General features: G+C 41.3%; 1 protein-coding gene across 2 annotated transcripts in view; it reads left to right on the forward strand.

The window, feature by feature from the left end:
* FBXL5 (F-box and leucine rich repeat protein 5) overlaps positions 1-10,529 on the forward strand; it is a 33,312-nt gene extending 22,783 nt beyond the window's left edge. For both annotated transcript variants that reach the window (XM_017727608.1, XM_008645042.2), the window contains 2 exons: positions 2,129-2,277; positions 9,880-10,529. In XM_017727608.1, the coding sequence (XP_017583097.1) occupies positions 2,129-2,277; positions 9,880-9,956 (226 nt within the window). In that variant the 3' untranslated portion in view covers positions 9,957-10,529. The remainder of the gene's footprint in view (positions 1-2,128; positions 2,278-9,879) is intronic.
* Positions 10,530-12,018: the final 1,489 nt, after the last annotated feature.

The following is a 12,018-nucleotide window of genomic DNA, read 5'->3' on the forward strand; positions in this document are numbered from 1 at the left end:
CCACGCCTCAAATCCTCTGTTCAGTTTTGGGCCCCTCACTGCAAGAAAGACATTGAGGCAGTGGACTATACCCAGAGAAGGGCAGTAGAGCTGGGGAAGGGTCTGGAACACAGGTCTGGTAAGGAGTGGCTGAGGGAGCTGGGCAGGCTCAGCCTGGAGAAAAGGAGGCTCAGGGGAGATCTTCCCACTCTTCAGCCCCCCTTTCAGGTGGTTTTATAGCCCAATGGGGGTCAGTCTCTTCCCTCATGTAACAGGAGGAAATGGCCTCAAGTTGCATCAGAGGATGTTTAGATTGGCCATTAGGAAAAATTTCTTCACTGAAAGGGTTTTCAAGCATTGGAAGAGGCTGCCATGGGAAGCGGCATACCTGGAGGTATTTAAAGGATGTGACACTTGGTGATGTAGTTTAGTGGTGGATTTGGCAGTGCTGGGTTAACGGTTGGATGTGATTATATCAAGTCTTCCGGCCCAAATGATTCTATGATGATTCTGTATGTGCAGAACAACATGTTAAATATGACCCCATATAACAGTTAAAGGAGGAGAAAAAAATGTTTGACTTGAACACTGAGATGGCTTCATGAGTTACAGAATTTTCTGTTTGCTATTTGCCACTGATACTTTGTATTGTCAGAAAAATGTAGTTACTACTTCATATGAAAATGGGATGAGGCTGAGGTACTTGCAGCCTCCTGCTCAGGTGTGCTGCAGCATTTAAGACTAATTAAAGCTTCTTGGAGTGGGAATACTTCATGCATACCTGTGCTCTTTGCTGTAGTAAACTGAGGAATAGTGTGAGGTGCTGCTGGCATTGATTTTTCTCTCCTGAGGTTTTGTCCCCATTTGATGTTCACGTGTACCAGCTGTTCAGATGTCTCCTTTGGTTTTTCTGACACTTTAACTCACCAGTGTTACTGTTCCTCAGGGTGTGGTTCAGATATCTGGGCTTTGTGCAGGTGCTTGTTTCTCTTGGATTGTTGCAGTGGACTTGTCCTGATGAGTTTTGTTAGGTGCTGATGAGGTTGTGCTGTGTGTATTTTATTTTAGTACTGGTTTGGTTTTGCATGACTCAGTAATGTGGGAGCAAAGGGAGATTTGGTCACTGAGCCATGGCAAGGGTTTAGTTGTGTTGTTGATATCCCATTGGTGCTTTTTGGGTGAAAGTATTTAGGAGCTGAGAGTGTGTTGCAACAAGTGCTTCTTGTAGTCACAAGAGTACCTGGAGTCCCTGAGGAAAGGGAGTGAAACCCCCTAACAGAAACACATACCAGTTCATTTATTTCATAGAAGTTGTTACCTAATAGCTGGTTTTGTGGCCAGCAGTTCTACTTCTGCCTGCTGACAAGAGAAACTTGTACAGTGATGCTCTGAAGGCATCTTCAGTTTTATGTCCTGGCTTGAATCTGCAGTTTGGTGATTCAAGCCTGGTGGTTTTTTTCAGGTGAGTGAGCTTGTTTCTGCTTGAACTTGGGCTGGCTTCTCTGAGCTCACAGAGAAGCGAGCAGGGTCACATGGAGTAATTGCTCAGGTGCAGTACATCTGTGTGCCTGTTGCAGCAGCAGCCAAATTGTCTAGCACTCAGAAGAAAGCTAGAGAATTCCATCTGAATAATAAGATGGTGCGTTGGCAGAGAGAAGCTCTGCTGTCAGTCCTAGGAAAACACAAATTTGGAGACCAAAGTAAGTTTAAGAAAAAAAAGAGTCAAACTTTGGGAAGCATAATGCACCAAACTTGGGAGTGTCATGTTTTAGCGTGAGATGAGGAATATACGTCACCTTGGAAGAGCTGCCAAAATCAGTGGTATTTTGAAGAATGGCTTTGTAGTTCTTTGAAATAGTTGGTCATCTCTGGTGTCATCCATAAAAAAGGTCGTTTCCCGCTTAAAGTCTGTCTACAGGAATTGTTAGTTTATGTAGAAATCTGTTGATTTTCCAGGTCTCTTGGATGGCTTCAGGGGTGATCCCCCTTTAAAAGAGGGTCTGGAACTGCCAGGTTTAAAACTCTGTGGTTCGTTAGAGCTGTGTTTGTTGTATGAGGTGCAGTGGGTCTGTGACAGGGTGATGCAGTGGGGCGCTTGCCAGTGCCGCGCCGTGCGGGCTCCTAACGCGTCTCTTCTGTGTGTCCACAGGGCACTGACTCTGGGAGGAGGACTGCCGCATCTGGAACACCTGAACCTCTCGGGGTGTCTCACTGTAACTGGTGCAGGCCTGCAGGAGTTAGTTTCTGCATGCCCCTCTCTAAAAGATGAACACTTTTACTACTGTGACAACATTAACGGTAATGTCTTTTTATGAAGATGCGATGCTTTTCTGGGGAGTGATGTTTGGTGTAAGGATTTTTTGAAAAAAAAAAAACCAAAAAACAAAAAACACCAAAACCACACCTTTTTTTAAATGTCTGTGCAGCACTGTGTTTCACAGATTAATTACAAAATGATAACTGTTAAATCAGGTTTTCCTCATTTTTTGGGGGTTTTTTTTTGGCATGACACTACTACAGTTCTGTATTACATAGGAAAGCATTTTTAGTGCCTGTATCTCTTAACTTAGTTTAGCATAACTAATAGTGGTAGAAAGTAAGTCTCCATATAGCTGCTAATACACACTTGTCCTGTTCCTATCTGCACTGTAAACCATGCAGTTGTATGTTTTCAGTATGGTCATAACCTCAGACAGAGGCTTCATTAGGTTGGTACCAAAGTAGGGATTTTTGGGAAACAAGTGATGTGTGTTTTGTCATGCAAACCTCCCCTATTGCACTAGTTTTGGTATAGGATATTTTTGATCCTACCATCACGTATCCTTATGGAAAATATAATTCAGCTTTTTTTCTGGTTTTGCTTGAGTGAGTAACTTAGGGATGGATCTAAGTTGGAGAAGGATCTGGATAAATGCATAAGATCTGTTCATGGTGTGAGTCTTTTCAGTGTTTACCACACTGAAATTCAGTCTGTTACGTTAGGTCCAATAAGCATTCCTAGCATTAGAGATGGGAACCATAGTGTGACTTGTATTCCATGTGTGAATTTAAAACAGGTAAGTGCAACAGAAGGCAAGGGAAAAAAAGGATAATAACTGAGTTCAGAGGATTGTGCAAGCTAATTGTGTGTAAAACAAAATTGTATTACCTGGAAGTTTGTGGTGTCCAGCTGAATAATTTGCATCCGTATTGAGATGCAGCTCCAGCCTGGGTACCAGCTGCCAGAGCTTGGGTACTGCAAGTAAATATGTACTGATATTTGGATATCAATCCATTGAAATTGATAAAAGATGGTGCGCTTGGATTGGATTATAATATTAGAAGTGAAAGTATTAAGTCATATTTTGTTTCTATAATTTTTGCACTTTATTGACGCTTTTTTTTTTTCTTTTGAGACATTTGCTTTTTGTTACTTCCTTCCATTCCATCTGGACTACAGCATTTAAAAAGCTATTTTCTGTTGTCTTTCATTTCCACCTGAAAATTTTAAGGTTCTCTTTTTAAAATCCTTCACTGACTCTTACCTGCATTTTGTTGAGTTTTAAAGATGTCTTCAAAGACCAGTTAGAAGCCTTTTCCTTTTACGTCTGATTGCTTGCAAGATCCTCTGCTTATACTTCTGTCTGTAATACTAGACATAATTTGTCCTCAGACATTTCTGGTTTTCATTTTGTCCCTATAAAATACACCATAAGGTCTTTGTATTAGTTTACAATGCCCAAAGCTGTGTGTGAGTCCATCACTTTAAAGCTTGGCTGTTCCATAGTATTCTCAAGAGATTATTTAAACAGAATATTTTTGAATTATTCTGTAAAGTTGTCTGATCCTCTTCCTGTTTATTTCCTTCCTTCTACTGCCTGCTGGTTCTGCTTGGTTCTCTAAAGCATCATGCATGCCTTTGGATCAACAGCTACTCCAGTAGAGAGAAATGCACAGGACAGTGAGGCTGTAATGGTCTGACTTCTTACATATGTTGAGAAATAGTGTCATCTCAGAAGTTATGGCTTTATGGAAAATAGCCTTTATAAATTAATCCCCTGCAGTTTTATCTGGATTTCGTTCCTTATATTTTCAAACTTCATTGTGATAGGGCTATTCAGTGTGAAACTGATGCCTTATCCCATTCTGTGGGCAGCAGGATTCCTACAACAGCTGTTTGTTTCTGTATCATTTGGCATTTCTAAAGTAACTAGGGAAAGCAATAGCTGTTTCATTTAAACCAATCCATATCTGAAGCCATTTTTAGATTGTATTACTAACTGCTGTACAAAGCTTACTGATCTGTTAGCATGTACAAAATAATATCATAATTCTCTTTGCCAACCAGCTTATCAGTGATTGTTTTCAGGGAAGTAGGTGTATTTTGGGATCAGAGGTTGGAAAACTTACCGGTCTTGCAGAAAAAAAAATGGAGCCAACAGCATGGAATTTAGCCATCCATGAATAATAAAGATACAACTTTGTCATCTGCTAAGGAATAGGGGGCTTTACTTTTACCTGTGGTTTATTTTCAGATTTTTTTTTTTCTATAAACACTGAGCCTGATGGGATTGTTCACACACAAGCCAGCTTCATTGGAATTTCTTTGTGGAGGGCTTGATGCATGTGTTGCACAACATAGGTAGGCACGCTGGTTGCAGTTTTTATGTTTTCAACAGCTGCTGTTCTGTCTTTTTAGTAGAGCAAGACTAGAAAGGTGTAGAGCAGCTGTGGTGAGGTAGTTGGGTCTGAATCTGACTGCTATTGCACACCAGTAACATGGTACAGTTTTTATGGCCAGAAACCATGAATTTGCACATACTTCAGATCTATTTTCTGTTTGTTTACTGTTAGTTAGACTTCAGTTTTGGGTTTGCATACTTAGGATCTCTTCTGTTTTTCACAATGCTGGAGTTAGATAACCTTCAACTGCAGCTGAAAACAAATCTGTCAATATGCATCCCTTCTAATGGCTGATGTAATTTGTCTAGAACAAATTTGGTTGTGGATCACACTGAACTCAGCAAGAAGAGTTTAATGTTCGAGTTACATCTTGCCACTGAGTTCTTGTTTTCCTAAGGCTGTTTTGAACAGCTGTGTCCATTCTTCTGACTGTATTCTTAGTTTCAAAGCCTGGAGTGCTTTCAGCTTTGGGATTAGAAAAATGGGGCTCTGTAATTTCTGCAGCAGTAGCTCTTTGCAGCATTTAAGTATGATTCAGTTTCTAGTTTTTTTTTTTTAATTATGTAGTCCTCAGATGCTGTAATTAAAGAAATAGGGCATTAATGAAATAAAGTTGTGATTCTAATGATTCAGTCTTCTGGCATTTAGAGTCCCACTGGTCATAGTTGATCTGTCTTTCAGCAGTGGAGCCAAGACTTTGCAAGTTCTTTTAAGATGTGTGGACTACTGCATGCAGACTTACGTGGGAACACGGTATTCTAAGAGTTAGGTCTCAGTCTAAATTCTACAGATTACCAATGTACTCACAAATCTCTGAAAGGATATGGTATGATGGTGGCAGCCAGTTGCCCTGGCAGGAGTGGTTCTTTTACCATAGTCTTGGTCTGTGTTGTCATGTATTCTTGGTGGAATGCCAAACTTCTTCCTAGGGAATTTTGACTAATTTTTGTTCTGCTAGTACATGTAACAAAATGGAGTAATCAAATAGCTCTGCTCCTCTCTTACAGTACCAAACGTGTTTAAACGTTCACCACAAGTAAACAGACCTCACCTCTATTCTGAGTCCACTAAGCATCTGAGTAATCAGATATGCATGTAAAGAGCATTACAATAATCCAGTTTAGAAGTAACTAAATCAGTAACATAGACTGTGGCAGGTTAGATGAGAATCTGATTAACTTTGCTTTCCCAGGTGAACCCAAAACACATTTCATTTAGCACTTCACTGGTAGCACTTACTAAGCCTTCACAGTCAGAGGGACCCTTGTGAAATACAGTTCTCTGGATGATCCACTGCATGTGCTGTTCCTTCCCCACACTTCTGTCACATGTTGTTTTAAAAGGCTACATTTTGGGCTCCTTGTTAAGTCCAGCAGTGATGGTAACTGGCTCATCATCCCTGTCAAGATGTCTTATTACAGGAGCCAGAACCTGACACTGCAAACAGCCACTGGTTTCTTGCTCTACCTGCCCATCAAAACTGTCAAAGTTCAGTCAAAATCATCAGCTGGTCCTCAAAACACATGCAGTGTGCGGAATTGCTGTGTGGAGCAGTGTCCTCGTAGATACACAGTGCATTGCTAACTGGGCTGTGCCAAAAGCAGTAGTGGGCAAAATGCAAATGGGAGATAGTGGAACAGGTTGCCCAGAAAGGTTGTGCAAGACCTATCCCTGGATGCATTTGGCTTCGGGCTGAAAGGCACTCTGAGCAACCTAGCTGAAGATGTCCCTGATTATTGCAAGGGGGTTGGAACAAGATGACCTTTAAAGGTCCTTTCCAACCCAAACCATTCTGTGATTCATCCTCACTGTTAGGTTGAAATGATCATCACACTGGACAATATGAAAGTTATGCAGTTGACCAGATGGCTTAACCTAATGCATCAGTGAGGTGAGAGGAATTGGAGACCTCCTATAGAGATTCCAAAGGAAACAGAAGACAGTGTTTTTGGCAAGATTAAAGAGGCCATTTGAACTTAGAGAGAATTCAAAAACAAAGTCTAGTCCAAATGAGGTCAATAGCAAAGACTGGGGAGGTCAGAGGTTACGAAGCCAAAGAGGTGTAGCCAAAGGTCAGTGGTAGTAAATAAAGTCAGGGAAACAAACCCAGCATTTGAATTTTGCTGTCTGTATCAAATGTAAAAAAGAACAAACTAAGGAGCACTAGGGCTTTTATAGAGGAGATAAATGACCTGTGATGGAGGAGATCAACTGACAGCCTTCCTGTTAAAACAACCATTAATGACACTTACTACCTTGTTATAATAAGAGCATAAAATACCCTCCAGATTATGGGAATTACCTGTATATGCTAAGAAAGAATACAGGGGAGGGCAGATTTCAGAAGATGTCCTTGAACCCTGAATATTTCATTTTATCAGAATTCTTTATCACAGGCTATAAATGAAAGTTAGTGATGGTGTGAGGATTAGACATGGGGCAAGAAATGCAGTGTAGGAAGAAGGGTGAAATTTCACTGTCATATGCTTAATGTCATTTGTAAGTCAGTGCCTAATAAATTGGGAAATGAACATATAAGCTTTTCAGATGATCCAATTTACTCAGAAATATCCAAGTTTTTGGGATCTTAAGTTGCTGGAAGAGTGGTTTAAATTTAAAAACTGAAAGCTAACTAAAGGATAGGAAGAAAGGGAAGGGCTTAATGGTCACTGTTCAGGGGAGGAACCTGAGGGGTGACAGCTTTCTCCCTGTTCCCCTCCCAAGAGTTATGTGGTGAGATCGGTCTTACTCAGCATTTCCCTTGTGTTGTGGTGTAAGAAATGCACACAGTAATTTCCAAGTTTTTGAGTGCTGCTGTGTGGTCTTCAAGTAATGATACTGATGCTGATGATTTCCAGAAGGACTGCTAAGAAGCCTCACTACAGCCGTTATGTGTGGTTAAAGGTCTGGGTGGTTGGGAATGATCAAACTGTGATTTTATGAAACTGAATTCAGAGCTGGCAGTTGCAGTGTGGAGATAATGATTTCAGAGAGCTGTTGGTGCTAATTCTGAGATCTTTCCTATTTGCAGCAGCAGCCAAAAAAGCCACCAATGTTACCATCGTCAGGGTGGTGAGAGCAAGATAGAGGGTGCTGTGCATGGTCCTGGAAGCCTTGGGGCACTCACTTGTGGAGCACTGCATGCGGGTTTGGTCTCCCCATCCTGAGGAGAGTATGTAACGGAGTTACAGAAGATACAGAAGAGGCCTACTAAAAAGTTAGGGAACTGAACACAAAAGGCTGGAATGTTTCAATCTGGGAATGAGATGGCTGAAAAGGGCATGACTGTTTACAGAACTGGGAAAGCAGTAGATGAGGCGAATGTGCAGTGATAATTCTCCAAATTTTGCAGTATTAGAGTTCATGGGCATTGGATGAAGCTGTAGGTGATTTAAAGTAGTTGCACAGTGTAGTGAGCTTCTGGAACTTGCTCCTGTGGGGAATTGTGGAAGGAGTTAGTGTCAAGAGGTTTAGAAAGAGGTTAAAAAACCCACATGCACAACTGAGCCGTAAACAAATACTGAAGGAAATGGATTTCAGTGTCCCTGCTGCAGTAGTTGGGGTTGCTGGAAAACCACAAAAGGTGTGCATGATAGGTTTATATCACGTCCCTAGATAACATTTGCTGTTGCCAGTGGTGAAGGTAGTGCTAGATGGAGCATTGGTCGGACCTAGAAGTCTGTATGTTCCAGTTAGGAGCATGAGGAATAGCATCCTTAAAATGAGCAAGAAAAGGATGGAAACCAATACTGAATTATACTGAGTATTCCGTTCCTTGGGATGCTGTGGTTCTGTACATTTTGTCAACAAGCAGTTTGCTAGAAATGTGACAGTTGCTTCAGAATCGCTGCTGTGCTGCGTAGCTGTGGCAATGCTGGGGAAGGTCAGCTACGACTTGGAAAATGCTGCTGCACAGAACATGCTCTGCTAAACCAGCTGTTCAGAAGCACCGAGTCTCCTTTCTAAAGGACTTACGAAGAAGCTTTCAAACTCTAGCTCGTAAGTGACGTGGAGGATCAAAATTTAGTTCAGGTGAATGAAAAGATTTGAAAAGGAAAATGAGTTTATTGACCAATGAAAAGTTCACTGTACTATAACTGTTGTCCTTCATTATAGTTTTAGGTTTGTTTTATTCAGTCTCATGCATCTTAACTTAATTACAGTATAGAGTATTGCTTACTGGTATGTGGCATGAAGTAGGAAGCTGGTTTTAAGACACCAGGTTCTTGGAAATTAATTGAATTATGACTTTACTGTTGAAGGGGGGAAAAAAAAGCCAGACATGGCATGGTGCCCTAGTTCATTACAAGATTTTGTTGGTATTTCTAAATACATCAAAAACACCTGAAATACTTGTTGTTTCTTATACAAATGGGGAACATTTGTGTTGTCCTGGTTAGGTCTTTACCAGCTTGAGTTGGCTCGGCAACCCACTTCCAGTTTCTGTTGGGTGCCAGAGGTCAGCCAACCTGAGTGTAAACGTTTCTCAAAGCAGGCATATGGCTGCAGGAAATAAAATCCTGTTTGAATAAATACAATAATTTCTTATCTCATGGTCACTTTAACATTTTAAATGAAAGGGGTAAGTGAAGGTAAGTGGAGGTGGGTCAAGTTACAGTGTTGGTTTGTACTGTCTGTGCCTGCAACTTGTTCTTTCTTTCTGAATGGCTCATTTTTAGCCTTACAGCTTCTGATGACTGCAGCGATACTAAGGTGATTCTCTCTTTAGTTTTCGAATTTCCAGTCAAGAGTATGTGAGAGTCTGGCCAACGATGAAGGTGTTCAGGGAGAAAAAAAGAACCTTCCAGACTAAAAAACTGTTTCTATTATCATAGACACAGTTTTGGAGGTTATGGTTTCTTTGGTTATGCCACGATGTCATCATCTGAATTTAAAAAATGGGAATTAAAAATGCATTGTCAAAAACGCTCAGTTCTGAAAGCTGACTGTGACAAGCTTAAAGTTGCTCTTTTAGTGTTGCTCATGGTACTTCTGTGTCATTTTAGATGTGTTATCTTCATGGGACTAAGCTATGGAGCAAAAATTTCTTGAAAAATACCTGTTCCAAGTGAGGTTTTTACACCGTGATAGTACTGGCAGCGTTTCGGACTTCACGGTGCTGAATGAAGTGTGGTGCATTGTAAAAAATGAGACATTTTTGAATCACCAGGTTATGAGAATTATGAATCTAAGTAAGTGGCCTTTTCTTCTTTTCACATTTCTTTTGTTTTTGTGCAGGTCCTCATGCTGAAACCGCCAGTGGATGCCAGAATTTGCAGTGTGGTTTTCGGGCCTGCTGCCGCTCTGGCGAATGACCGCTGACTTCTGATCTTTCAGTCTACTTCATTTAGCTGAGCAGGCTTCCTCTCATGCACTTTACTTACAGTTCGCATCTTGTGTTAACAATCCTTGGAGTGAGACTTGTTATACTAGCCTGACCCTGCCCACAACTTCAAAATCTTAATTATGAGTGTACTGTACAGTGTTGTAACAATCTCACAACCTCATTTGGCTTGAAGGGTGTTGGGTTTTATTTTACATAATTTGGGGAAGATGGGAAAATCTTCAGATTTTTTTAATGCCACTTTATTCAAATTTTGGCACTTAAATATACTTTACTGAATTATTTTGTGTTAGGTGACTTTCTTTTTTTAATTTTGAATCCGTAAGTACAATATAAACCTCTGCAGAGAATTTGAATTGTATTGTTTGCATTTGGGTAACAATTATACATCTTTAGGATCCTTTTTTCTTCCCCTTTCCTCTCATCCTGAAGTCGTTCTTTATATTGCAAAATTAGGGAAATTGCCACCTTCCTTTTGCATTTGGTTTTGTATTTGGGCTTGAAAGACGTACTCAAATAAAACATTCCCACCAATAAAAAAGTGTATGCAGCAGTTGAATATCTATGCTTTTAAGGTATAAAGTGCCATGCCAGAAGGCTGCAGAGGTTGGGGTGGGTGGGTGTTGTCATGGTTACAGAGCTGTAACTGTCCAGTACGTGTGGGGCTTTTGGTTTGTTTTTATGGTTCCCATAACTGTGCTAAGTTGCATTTTTGAAACAGCTTCCAAGAAAGTCAGGTTTCATTCATCTGAACTACATGAAAGACAGCAATACATTTCCCCCCTTGCTTTGATAGTTAAAAAGATTCCTCTCTGGACAGTAGAGACTGGCAGGGAGCAGAGAATAATGTGATGAGTGAAACGTGTCCTAGGAAGAGAGGAGTCGTATATGAGTAGTGTGTGTGCACTGTGTGAGGGATGAGTAACGTAGCTCAGGGCAAGTTGTAAAGTTCAATGGCCACCTGCTCATGAGTGGCACAGTTGCAGGCTGTTTTTTTTCTCCAGCAGAGGAGGGGCAGGTGGCTGCTTTTCTAGAACGCAGACAGGTTTTTCTTTTCTCCTGCCTAATTTTTAGGACTTACAATACAGAAAGTAATTTTTACCTGTTTTCCTAATTGGATAAATTTTTTTGAGTAGTATTTATTTAGAACAGCAGTCATGGTGACATAGTAGCTTTCAAGATTCTCGGTGTCTGGGAAGTTGGTGTGCAGGCAGAGCTGGAGATTACAATAAACTGCAAGTTTTGGCACCATCTTGGTCACACTAAACTGAAGAGTAAAGTAAGAAAACACCAGTGAGTTTAGACTTACTGTGGAGTCAGCTGGTGGTGGTTAGCACTGACTGTGGGCCAGAAGCAGAATGTTCAGTGCTCAGTTGAAGCCTACAGAAGGACACCACTGATCCAGCAACTTACCTTCAGGGAAGCTGCATTGACTGTGCCCAAAGGTTGATGGATCGCCATTTTTGTGAGGCTGGCTGAGACTGTTGGTAACAATGTACGCAGTGGGCTTGCTTGTATCTATTTCCAGAACTTTCCTTCCTGAGGCTGGCAAGGTGCAGCCAGAGGTGCTTCTACTGACTGCTGGCTGGTATTTTCTGTGCAGACTGGTAGAGACACAACTGAGGATGGAAAGAGCTGCAGGTACACTGTGGACTAAACCTGGGAGATGTCATCACTGTTCAGCAAAGCATTATGTGATGACAGTGTACTTTCTAGTGGGGTCTGTAGAAGGGGAGGGAACCTGTGGCAGCAACCCCTGACTCTCAACTAGTCCATGAGTGCTGAGAGCTGGCCAACACTATAGTGAGGCCACTCATGATCATCTTCGAAAGGTCATGGAGATCAGGAGAGGTGGCTGAGGACTGCAAGAAAGCAAATGTCACCCTGGTCTTCAAAGGAGAATTCAGGGAATGACTGGCCAGTCAGCATCACCCCTATCCCTGAAAGGTAATGGAGTATCTCACTCTGGAGGCCATCTCTATTTGCATGGATGACAAAGGGATCAGGAATAGTCAGGATGGATTCACTGTTTG

The sequence above is a fragment of the Corvus brachyrhynchos genome, unplaced genomic scaffold (genome assembly GCF_000691975.1).
Source record: "Corvus brachyrhynchos isolate BGI_N302 unplaced genomic scaffold, ASM69197v1 scaffold80, whole genome shotgun sequence".
In the NCBI taxonomy this organism is placed as follows: Eukaryota; Metazoa; Chordata; class Aves; order Passeriformes; family Corvidae; genus Corvus; species Corvus brachyrhynchos.